Source organism: Scleropages formosus, chromosome 5 (assembly GCF_900964775.1).
Source record: "Scleropages formosus chromosome 5, fSclFor1.1, whole genome shotgun sequence".
In the NCBI taxonomy this organism is placed as follows: domain Eukaryota; kingdom Metazoa; phylum Chordata; class Actinopteri; order Osteoglossiformes; family Osteoglossidae; genus Scleropages; species Scleropages formosus.
The window spans coordinates 36,939,491-36,952,000 of NC_041810.1; the positions used below are offsets into that span (position 1 = coordinate 36,939,491).

General features: G+C 47.6%; 1 protein-coding gene across 1 annotated transcript; it reads right to left on the reverse strand.

Moving 5' to 3' along the window:
• Window positions 1–298: 298 nt before the first annotated feature.
• nudt2 (nudix (nucleoside diphosphate linked moiety X)-type motif 2) lies at window positions 299–3,301 on the reverse strand. Its single transcript, XM_018746833.2, has 3 exons — window positions 3,014–3,301; window positions 1,801–1,953; window positions 299–1,718 (listed from the first exon to the last, which is right to left on the reverse strand). The coding sequence occupies exons 2-3, from the start codon at window positions 1,922–1,924 to the stop codon at window positions 1,360–1,362; spliced, it is 483 nt and encodes a 160-aa protein (XP_018602349.1). The 5' UTR covers window positions 1,925–1,953; window positions 3,014–3,301; the 3' UTR covers window positions 299–1,359.
• Window positions 3,302–12,510: the final 9,209 nt, after the last annotated feature.

Below are 12,510 nucleotides of genomic sequence, written 5' to 3' on the forward strand. Positions count from 1 at the left end.
CATCATCATCATCACTGTTGCTTTTATTGTCATATAGTTTTACATTGCTGAAATATCAAGTGCAACTGAGTGAAAAAGTCACAACCACAAATGCAACACAATCACAGAAATGTGCATCCAACATGCAACCACTGAAAATACTGTACTACAGTCAAGGAACAGCTGACCACGATGGAGCCATAATACTGCTCCTAGTTCATTTCACTTGCTTTGAAGTATCAGACTTATCAGTCAGCAGAAAGTCTTTTGAGAATGTTTGGCTGTAACATGGACCTTGGCTACAGAACAACTTGTCATGTCACTACTGAGCGATCCATGGAAATCTGTTCTATTCTTGCTAATCTGCCTGAAAATTCTTTCACATGCAGCATTGCTGTGCAGCAGTGGAAGGATTCCCAAGATGGCATGGGCAAGTTTGTCGAAGGACAGGGTGCCAAACTTCTGTACTTTGTTGATAAATGCCCACTTAAAATAAAAAAAACCTGGATGATTCCAATCCCTGTATAAAATGCAATTCAATTGAATTTTATAGTGCTAAATTGAGTGACAAGCTTCAATGTAACCAAAACTGTATAATCAAATTAATCAGTTGTACATACTTCTCCTTTGATTACGTTTTCCTTAAAAAAATAAATATGCAGTGTAGTTTTTTGCGGTTTCCTACAGCCACGTTCTGCAAGTGCCTGATAGTTTTTTTCATATGAAGTTACGTAATGTTTTCCACCATGTGCAATGCTCACGTCAAATCTGCATGTTTTGCAAAATGCAAAATGTTGTTCTTGCCTAGAAACATCTATAAATGCCAACTGATCTTTGTATTTCACCGAAAACTTCTGCAAAACTGTTTTTTTGAGCAGGTTTACTAGACATGGTGACAGAAGTTCGTAATGCTCATGCAGGAACCAGAGCTGTAATCGGTTTTACAAAACGATCGTGTCGTGCAAGTATGATGCTTATGCCCAGAAGCAAGTGTCCACAGAAATGGTTGGTTAAAAAAGACGGATCGGAGACAAGTGTATGGGAGGTGGTGGTATGTGTGGTGATTTTTTTATATTTTTATTATTTTGGAAAACGGAATTCAGCAACAAAAATCTTAAGTTTCTTACCCAGTGTTGAAAATCTGAAAAAATTCAGAGAAAATTGGAATGGTTGGCAGCTATGATGTAGTTAAGGAAATTAATCATATTCTATAGCATACTTTTTGCACACTTCTTTACTATGATAGAATCACTGATTGATTGAATATCATCATAATTACTCAGTTTTCTGAAGACCTCTTTCTTCCCAAATCGATGACAAGTTAGTTTTGTTTTTACATTTATATCCAGCTAAATTTTCCATCTTTATCTATTTGTTTATTTAGGAAACATCTACTAATCCTGAGTGGCATCTCCCACCCAGTTTACTTCCTCCTGCTGTCAGAAAGTGGTGTGCATCTCGAAGTGTGTTCTGCATTTCTTTATACTGAGCCAGTGCACAGGCTTCTTCCAGCCCAGCCCAGCGGTAGTCCTGGTGCTCTTTTGACAAGGTAACTTGAGTTTCTGGGTCCCTGAGCTCAGCCAGCCAGTACAGAACCTCTTTGCTCTTCCCCTGCACCTTGTAGTGCAACTCCCTCAGGAAGCTGTCAATGATTCGAAGTTGCCCTGCTAAAAGACCTGCCTCTTCTTCGGTCTCTCGAAGGGCAGTGGTCATGTCATCCTCCCCTGGGTCAACATGCCCTGGAAGAACAAACGCAAAATATCGAACAGAATAGCGTACTATCATTGTCTTGAGGTATGGAACTGAAACTATTTTCCGTACCTTTTGGTGGAGTCCAGTGATGGTGACCGTATGAGGTCTGAAGGAGAAGATACTGAATGTTGTCAGGGGGAGGATGCTGAGACACTTGTCGGAATATAATAAGTCCACATGCCCTTAGTGTCATTGCCAATTTAAAGTAACTAGTGGATAAACCTAAAGAAGAAAAAGATACAAAATGACAACATGTGTACTTTCCTCAGGAGTTCATGATAGCAGCCAAAGTCTCACTTCATTGCAAATAGAGTGAGGACAGAGGATTTTTGGAGATGGGAGAAATTCAGAACATATTTCTTACTAGAGTCAGGGAACCTTTGAAAATTTAATTTGAGGTGGATACAGACATTGCAGCTACCATCAAAGTTGAGGACTGACATGCTAATAGCCACACTAGTCTGCTAACAATGCAGTTGGGGGGCATGGCCTGCCTTATGAGATTTTGACTGGTACTGGGGAAAAAAAAGAAAGGAATAGCCATTTCAGCATAAACTTATTGAAATAACACATGAAACATTAAAAGCAGGAACCAAAATGAAAAGAAAAATCATTTTAGAATGTCTTATTTTTCTATCTTTGTCCATGACACCATACATGGTAAAAAATACAGAATTCATTTGCATAAAATTGTGTCCTCTCCCCCTTCCAGCCCTGCGCCCTGTGTTGCCGGGTTAGGCTCCGGTTCCCTGCGACCCCGTATGGGACAAGCGGTTCAGAAAATGTGTGTGTGTGTGTGTGTGTGCATCTGCCCATGCCTAAGTGTTTTTCTTTATTTGCAAAAAATGAACATCAATATTTATATATTGTAAGCCAGAAATCAATTATGCACACATATAAGCTGCAGTACCTGTGCAGAAGCCAATAATACTAGTAGGTTGTGCAGGTTCGGGCTACAGCAGCCCCTCAACTGAGCATAGTGAACATGGTCCAAACACAGCACCGTACAGTCCATGACACCCATGTAAATAAAGCCTATGACTGATCACACAGTCAGAGAGCAGCGCAACTCTAATCTCAGGGTCCCTAACGAGCCATGCAAATCAACACTTTGGACACACGGAAGTGTAGTTAACGCAACTATTAAGCGCAGCAACTAATTCATCTATGATGCTCGAACCGCTTTCAAGTTTCATCACTGCCGAAGCGATGAATGGACTGTAGTGTTAGCTACGGAACTCTCTGCAGACGAGCGAGGCTTGTTTAAAGCTTTAACCCTTACCTTCTGACAAATTATCTCCTGCGGGAAGATATAAAAGAGTGTGTACTCCAACTGCTTGTTGTTGTTGTTCTTTAATCGTACCTCCTAGTCCTGACGACTAGTACTACGCGACTAACTTGCTTTTTCTATGAGTAAACAAACCTTTCCTTTTGCATCTTACTGGTGCCTTTTAACACTCGAAAAACTGCAGATATACGTTTGACATATACGAAGAATGAAAAAAGACGACTTGGACAAGTTCGAGTTTATCTCCTATCAAACTCCAACACAATGAGAAGGATTCCAATGATGGGTCATAAATGGGAAGGAAGTAACTACGTACATCCTGTGCAACCTATAATCCTTCCCCGGTGCTTACTGTCGGATGTGTATTAGTGCAATACCGGATGTGTGTGTTTTTTTTAAAAAGAACATTGAAATAGCTGTTCACGGAGTTAAGAGAGTAACAACCCTTCAAACAAGAGATTCAGTTGAATCAATAAATTTTATAACATCTCTGTTCCACGCAAGGCTTGATTATACATAATTATTAACCTATTTTGTTTTCTTTAATACATGTCATACTTTCATTTACTACACTGAGGAACCCTACTGCTGTAAGAGTGTACAACACTCACCAATATGTCACCTTCACTAAATAGAGTTGGACTGTTCTTTCCAAGCACATTTTTACATTACACTGTCACTTTAAGCTTCTTATTCTCACGTTCTGAGTTCTCTGGCTGCCTGCTGTTATTTATTGTTATTGGTTTTACTAATTGTTATTGTTTTGTGCAATTATCTATTGTTTTTCTTCATAGTCTGTGGAGAAGCATTCAAGAAGAATTTCATGATACTTGTACACAGTACTTGTACCAATAAACTTGAAACATAATACTGTGGCGTGCAGCGCCGTAGATTTGGATGGGGCGAAGACGGACGCAGAGGCAACGTTCATCTTGAACGTTTCATTGAACACCGGCACTAGAAAAAAATATGCTCTCGGTCTGAGAACCCCGCTTCCTCAAAGACCCAAGGGAGTTCCCAGCGCCCGCAGACCCGTTCCTCTTTTTCCCCCCCTTATATTCCCCGACGCCACCAAACGCCAACCAATCACAACACACGCATTTCCCGCTAAAACACAGTAACGCGGCTCGTTACAATACATATAACGCCTGTACAGGGGGGAGACCAAGATGGCTGCCTAAGCGGATGCTTTTTTTTGAGCTCTTGCACCAAGTTTTGGAAAAGAATAGTGGACAGGCTTCCAACTTAGAGGTGGCCGTATTTTTTAAGCAGTTAAGTGCATTTATCCTTATTCGTTTATATAATGTGCTGTTTTTTTGTTCCAATGGTCCGTAAGCGTGGATTTTCGTCTTCTTCAGCCAAGGAGCGTAAGGCGGTGAGCTGTGCACGTGCGCTAGCCTACGGGGGCCACAATTACACACGAGACATGTGTGAGGACGCGGCGGTGTGTACTGTCGAGGAGGAGGGGGAGGTGGAGGAGGAGAAGGAGGAGTTCCCCCCACTGCCCACCACCCCGAGCAAGTCGCCGCTGCCAAAAAGAAATCGCTAGAGTGTGGCCCCGCGATGTCGGCCGGTGAGGTCGCGTGTCAGTTAGCGAGCATCATCAAGCTGATAAACAGCAGGTCCGACGCAATTGAGAGGCAAATCTCCGACTTGAATGAGAAGGTGGAGGCTGCTATCACTGATCTCAGGGCTGTCACTGTGAGAGTTTCTGACCTCAAGCAGCGCGTTGGAAGAGTAGAGCAGCCTGTCAGGTTGGTGAAGAGGAGATTGGAGGATCTTGAAAATTATATGAGATGGCGGAATTTGAAGTTGTTGGGGGTTCCGGAACTTTCCCAAGAGAATGTTCGTCAGGAAGTGCTGAAGATTTGCCAGAATGTCCTACCCAGCGAGAAGGACAAGCTTGTTGATGCTGTTGACGCGGCATTTCGCCTCGGCAAGAGCCGGCAAATGGATGGAGGTGGAAGACCCAGGGCGATCATCGTGCAGTTCACGTCACGTGTGTGCAGAGATGCTGTGTGGAGGGCTGCTAAGACTTCTTCCTACCTGAAGAGCCATGGCCTGAAGTTTAAGGAGAATTTCTCTAAGGAAGATCGGGAGAAGAGGCGCCGGCTTTGGCCAGAGGTTCAGAAGGCCCGGGAAGCAGGGAAGACAGCCTACTTCGTAGGGGCCAGAGCTTACATTCAAGGAGAAGGCGAGATTGTTCTCGCGGGATGGCTTGTTGGACTGTTTGGATATTGTTGTTTTTTTCATGTGCCTTATTTAACAGTTTTGTTAGCAGGCACGGAGTATTTGCACTCTGTTGGTAGGGGCCATAATTTTTTCTATGGACCTCTGATATTTTTTTAAAGTGCTGGATAACTTTGATTTGGAATGTGTAGTTTATATTGTGGGAGATGTCACTTAATATAACTTAGATTATTGTTGAACTTTTCTGGAAGTTTCTTTTCATATAACTTGACATGTTCTGTGGTGCTACTTATTCTACTGACCTACTTATCTCATTTTCTAGAGTACTAGACTCGATAGAGGTTAAAAGTTCTTTTTTTTATTTATTTTTGTATTTTTATGTCTTTTTCGGTTGTGTCATTAAATGCCAGGGGGTGGAGAGATAATGTGAAACGTAAGGCCTTGTTTTTGTTTACTAAGCACTTGAAAACTGATTTTGTTTTTTTTCAGGAGACGCACTCTATTACTAGTGATGTTAATTTTTGGAAATCACAATGGGGTGGGGATATCTGGCTGTCCCATGGGTCGGAGCACTCTGCAGGGGTTTCTTGCCTAAAAAACAATTTTGAGGGTAAGGTCCTGCACTCTGACTGTGATCTTAATGGCCATTTCATTTGTTTGGTCATAAGGTGCTATAGCGTTACTGTGATTGTGGTTAACATTTATGGATTTAACTCTAAAGCTAGGAATGATCAATTACTTAATTCGTTGGAGGAGAGACTTGTACACTGGCTGTCCAAGTATCCGGAGGCTTATTTGTTAATAGGAGGAGATTTTAATGTTGTTTTGGATGAGGCTAAGGATAGGTGGCCTCCGGGTCATCCTTCGTGCTTGAAATCTACTTTGAAACTTCTCATGGAAAAATTTAATGTTGTTGACATGTGGAGGGAGAAGTATCTGAATGATAGGCTATACACCTGGAGCAACAGAGATGGCTCTAGACAGTCACGTATAGACTTCTGGCTTGTTTCTGAGGTGTTAGATAAAAATAGCGTTACTGTTAACATTTTAATATTTTGACAACTCCATTGACTGACCGCAAGGCTGTTTTCATTAGCATCAATTTTTTTGCTGGAGCATCTTGCAGTAGAGGGGCTTCTAACTGGAAGCTGAACAGCTCCCTGCTTAAACATGACTCAGTGAAGGCGAAGCTGAAGAGGCTGATCACCTATTACTGGGACAAAGCCCAGAGGGATGGTGTGTTTAGTTGTAACTGGGAGCTTTTAAAGTTTGAAGTTGGCAAATTTTTGAGAAAATACGGCAGCTCGCTAGCCCGATCTCGGCGTTTTTTGGAGGAGGGGATTGTTTCAGAGATCGCTACCCTTTCCAGCTTACCTCCTGGGAGTCTATTAGGATGAGGAGAGGTTAAGGTTACTTGGGCTACAGAGCAAATTAGATGACGTATACAAAGCAAGAGCAGAGGGGGCTTTCGTAAGGTCTCGACAGAAGTGGCTGGAGCATGGGGAGCAAATGTCTGCATATTTTTTTAAGTTTGAGAAGTTGCGAGCTAAACTTAATTCTGTTTTTCAGCTGAACGGTGGAGGTAGTGTTACCAGTAACCCAGAGGAGATTTCCAGCTTTTGTTATAACTATTACTCCACATTGTACGAATCCAAGTTTAGTGAGGGTGACTTGGCAGCCTTTTCTAAATATCTCGGCACCCTGACTTGCCTTAGTGAAGATGAAGCATTAGTATGTGACACTCCAATTACTGTGGAGGAAATTATGGATGCCATTATATGCCTTAAAAATAATAAGTCATCGGGCAATGATGGGATCACGGCTGAATTTTATAAGCTCTTTCCTGAGTTAATTGCTTCCATTTTGTTTGAGGTTTATTCAGAGAGCACTGCTAGAACTGCTCTTCCCGCTAGTATGATGCAAGGCGTAATCTGTTTAATTCCTAAGCCTAAAAAAGACTTGCTCTTTCTTGACAGTTGGAGACCAATTAGCTTACTTAACAATGATTATAAAATTTTTGCCACAGTATTTGCCAGAAGATTTAAGCAAGTGTTAGATTCAGTTACTGAGGAAAATCAATCTGGGTTTATTAGTAACCGGCATCATCATCATCATCATCATCATCATCTTCCTCCGCTATCCGGGGCCGGGTTGCGGGGGCAGCAGTCCGAGCAGAGTCCTCCAGACTTCCCTCTCCCCGCACACCTCCTCCAGTTCCTCTGGGGAAACCCCCAAGGTGCTTCCAGGCCAGCCGGGAGACATAGTCTCTCTAACGTGTCCTGGGTCTGCCCTGAGGCCTCCTCCCAGTGAGACAAGCCCGGAACACCTCCCCAGGGAGGCGTCCAGGAGGCATCCGGAACAGATGCCCGAGCCACTTCAACTGGCTCCTCTCGATGCGGAGGAGCAGCGACTCCACTCCGAGCTCCTCCCGGGTGACTGAGCTCCTCACCCTATCCCTAAGGGTGCGCCCAGCCACTCTGCGGAGGAAACTCATTTCTGCCGCTTGTATCCGCGATCTCATTCTTTCGGTCATGATCCAGAGTTCATGACTATAGGTGAGGGTAGGAATGTAGATCGACCGGTAAATTGAGAGCTTCGCCTTATGACTCAGCTCCCTCTTCACCACAACAGACCGGTACAATGACCGCATTACTGCGGACGCCGCATCGATCCCTCTGTCAACCTGCCGCTCCATTTTTCCCTCACTCGTGAACAAGACCCCGAGATACTTGAACTCCTCCTCCTCCACTTGAGGGAGCAACTCCCCCCTAACCCGGAGGGGGCAATCCACCTTTTTCCGACTGAGAACCATGGCCTCGGATTTGGAGGTGCTGATTCTCATCCCCGCCGCTTCGCACTCGGCTGCAAACCTCCCCAGTGCACGCTGCAAGTCTTGACTTGATGAAGCCAACAGGACTACATCGTCCGCAAAAAGCAGAGATGAGATCTCGCGGCCACCAAAACAGACACCCTCTGTTCCCTGGCTGCGCCTAGAAATTCTGTCCATGAAGATAATGAACAGAATCGGTGACAAAGGGCAGCCCTGGCGGAGTCCAACATGCACCGGGAACAGGTCTGACTTACTGCCGGCAATGCGAACCAAGCTCCTGCTCCGGTCATACAGGGAACGAACAGCCCGTAGCAACGAGCCCCGAACCCCATAATCCCGAAGCACCTCCCACAGGATGCCACGAGGGACACGGTCGAATGCCTTCTCCAGGTCCACAAAACACATATGGACTGGTTGGGCAAACTCCCACGAACCCTCCAGCACCCTAGTGAGGGTATAGAGCTGGTCCAGTGTTCCACGGCCAGGGCGAAAACCGCATTGCTCCTCCTGAATCCGAGGTTCGACTATCGGTCGGATTCTCCTTTCCAGTACCCTGGCATAGACTTTCCCAGGGAGGCTAAGGAGTGTGATCCCCCTGTAGTTGGAACACAATCTCCGGTCCCCCTTCTTAAAAAGAGGGACCACCACCCCGGTCTGCCAGTCCAGAGGCACCGTTCCCGAACTCCACGTGATGCTGCAGAGGCGTGTCAGCCAAGACAGCCCCACAACATCCAGAGACTTGAGAAACTCGGGGCGGATCTCATCCACCCCCTGGAGCCTTGCCACCGAGGAGTTTTTTGACTACCTCAGCAACTTCAGCCAGGGTAATGGACGAGTCCCCCTCCAAGTCCCCAGCCTCAGCTTCCTCTACGGAAGGCGTGTCGGAGGGATTGAGGAGATCCTCAAAGTACTCCTTCCACCGCCCGAGGATATCCTCAGCTGAGGTCAGCAGTGCACCACTTCCACTGTAAACAGTGTTCGTGGAACACCGCTTCCCCCCTCTGAGTTGCCGGACGGTTTGCCAGAATCTCTTTGAGGCCGACCGAAAGTCTTCCTCCATGGCCTCACCAAACTCCTCCCAGGCCCGAGTTTTTGCCGCGGCGACTGCCAGAGCCGCGCTCCGTTTGGCCCGTCGGTACCCGTCAGCTGCTTCAGGAGTCCCATGAGCCAGCCACGCCCAATAGAACTTCTTCAGCTTGACGGCATCCCTTACCTCCGGTGTCCACCACCGTGTTCGGGGATTGCCGCCGCGACAGGTGCCGGAGACCTTATGGCCGCATCTCCGAACCGCCGCCCTGACATGTCCCCAGTCTCCCTCGGGACCTGGTTGAAGCTCTGTCGGAGTTGGGAGTTGAAGACCTCTCTAACAGGGGCCTCCGCCAAACGTTCCCAACAGACCCTCACTATGCGTTTGGGCCTGCCAGGTCTGTCCAGCTTTTTCCCCCGCCATCGAATCCAACTCACCACCAGGTGGTGATCAGTTGACAGCTCAGCCCCTCTCTTCACCCGAGTGTCCAAGACATATGGCCGAAGGTCAGAAGAAACGACTACAAAGTCGATCATCGACCTCCGACCTAGGGTGTCCTGGTGCCAAGTGCACTGATGGACACCCTTATGCATGAACATGGTGTTTGTTATGGACAAACCGTGACTAGCACAGAAATCCAATAACAACTCACCACTCGGGTTCAGATCAGGGAGGCCGTTCCTCCCAATCACGCCCCTCCAGGTATCACTGTCATCAGCAAACAGAAAATCCCTGACGGTATCTGTTGCAACTTTGGTTTTGGATTTCAACCTTTTAAGGTTTAAAAGCTTACCGTCTGTATGATAGTTAATATGGATTCCAACATCTTCCTCGCTAAAGGCATCAGTCAACATTGCCGAGAGCATAATACTGAACAATGTTGGTGCAAGAACACATCCTTGTTTGACTTGTTTGTGCTTATGCGCCTAGTGGCCGTTAAAGTCCCCCAGTAGAACGACAGAGTCCCCAGTGGGAGCGCTTTCCAGCACGCCCTCCAGGGACTCCAAGAAGGCCGGGTACTCTACACTGCCACTAGGCGGATAAGCACAAACGACAGTGAGAGACCGTTCCCTGACCTGAAGGCGCAGGGAGATGACCCTCTCATTCACCGGGGTAGACTCCAACACATGGCGGCTGAACTGGGGGGCTATTAATAAGCCCACATCTGCCCGCCGCCTCTCACCCTGGGCAACGCCAGAATAGTGGAGAGTCCACCCTTGGTCGAGAAGAGTGGTTCCAGAACCCAAGCTGTGAGTGGAAGTGAGCCCGACTATATCTAGATGGTATCTCTCAACTTCCCGCACCAGCTCAGGCTCCTTCCCCGCCAGTGAGGTGACATTCCAAGTCCCAAAAACAAGAGTTGGTGCCCGAGGTTTGGGTCGGCCGGGCACTCGGCCCCGACCACTGCCCAAATCACAATGCACCGGCCCCTTACGGTCTCTCCGGCAGGTGGTGAGCCCACCGAAGAGCGGCTCCACGTCATGGCTTCGGGCTGAGCCCGGCCAGGCCCCGTGGGCATAGACCTGGCCACCAGGCGCTCGCATGCGAGCCCCCCCCCCAGGCCTGGCTCCAGGGTGGGGCCCCGGTGACCCCATACCGGGCGGGGTAAACGAAAGCCTTGATTTTATTTTCTTCATAAGGGGTTTTTGTAACGGGCATATTTTCAATAATATAAGTTTGGTCCTAGACCTCATTGATTCTTCTGATTTTGTTGCTGATGATAGCTTTATATTGTTTTTGGATTTCTACAAGGCTTTTGATACTGTTGAGCACCCCTTTATTTTTTATTGCTTACGTAGTTTTGGGTTTGGTAATTACTGCCACACCCATGCCATCACCATAATCAGATACACCTGGATCTGGCAAGATATAAGGCAAAAACAAACAGTGAAGGACGTGGAACCTTGTTCGCCAACCCAGCCAGCGCACTTGCTTGAGTCAGCCTGCTCCTCGCTCTCATCCTTGTTCCCAGTCCACCTGCCCGACTCCTTCTCCCGTGACCCCTACCTTCCTGCGTTCTGATCCGTGTTTTTATGTTTGACCTATCGCCTGTATTCACTGACAATGATTCTGGATTTCCCAATAAACGACGTTTGCAGTACGAAGACCCACGCCTGTCCCCAACCACGGTTCCTGTCCTGTCCCTCAAACTCCTGTGTACTCCGCAATTGAGTCCACCTTCTACTTCCGGACGAAAACATGGCAGAAGGTTCCACCAACGGAACGGACTCAGCGGAGATTCTTCGCATCAAGAAGGCGCTCGCCGCACAAGGCAACCATTTGGGGTCGATGGAGCAAACCCTGAATAGCCTCGCGGAGGCTTTCCAGTCCCTAGTCGGGACGATGCAGGAGCAAGGTATGCTCGTTGCAGCGAAGACCGCCCCCACAACCACCTCCAGACCAGAGCAGCCGCCAGCAATACCACCGTCTCCTCTGTCTCAGCCTCCACCGCCTCAAGACCTGCGTCTCCTGCCGCCTGCCCGCTTCGAAGGTGACTCCACTCGCTGCGCAGGGTTTTTGATACAATGCGAACTGGTTTTTTCTAGCCTGCTTCAGGTGTATGACACTAACCTAAGCCGTATTACTTATATCATGTCTCTCCTTGCCGGCCGCGCATTAGACTGGGCCACGGCCACTTGGGGGTGTAATTCACAGTCGACCTATGAAGACTTTAAGACCCGGTTTCAAGCCGTATTCGGGCTGCCCCCGTCAGATGACAGCATAAGTGAAAGACTGTTCGAGATCAGACAGGGGGAACAAACGGTAGCCGATTACGCCATCGAGTTCCGCACCTTAGCCGCTCGCAGTGACTGGGGCAAGTCAGCACTCCTGGCTAGCTTTCGCAGAGGTTTAGACCCTCGCATACGGAAAGAGATGGCGTTCCGAGGAGACAAATGGACCCTGGATCAATTCATTGATACTGTGGTGGCCGTCGACAACGCCGTGTGCACCAAAGAACCACGGCGCCGCGCCACTCCGGAGCTAACCAGCAACGAGCGCAGCACTGCGGAGCCCATGCAGCTGGGACGGGGACACCTGTCTCCCACGGAACGAAGGCGAAGATTCCAAGAAGCCCTGTGCCTGTATTGCGGGGAACCCGGACACCGTCATCTTCAGTGTCCCGTCCGTCCCAGAGCCCAGGTGAGTGGGATCCTCCACTGTGACCGTATGACTGTACCCATCACCTTGTCTTGGGGAGTGGGTAGCCTGTCCATACAGGCTTTGGTCGATTCTGGGGCAGCAGGCTGTTTTATAGACATTAATTTTGCCCAGTACCACAAGATTTCTGTAGAAAAATGTCCCCAGCGCCTCAAGATTAATGCGTTAAGTGGACAACCCCTAGGTAAGGGGTTTGTAGATTCCCAGACAGCCCCCCTTCAGATGGTGATCGGGGCTTGTCACCATGAAACAATACAGTTTTATCTGATTGCCACCCCTGAGGTT

What these genes read in the sequence shown, in the direction of transcription:
- nudt2 (XM_018746833.2), bottom strand. Translation starts at nt 1,924, where the DNA reads ATGACACTAAGGGCATGTGGACTTATTATATTCCGACAAGTGTCTCAG. An exon ending in TCACTGGACTCCACCAAAAG is followed by an intron (nt 1,719 to 1,800) that starts GTACGGAAAATA and finishes TTGTTCTTCCAG; the next exon opens with GGCATGTTGACCCAGGGGAG.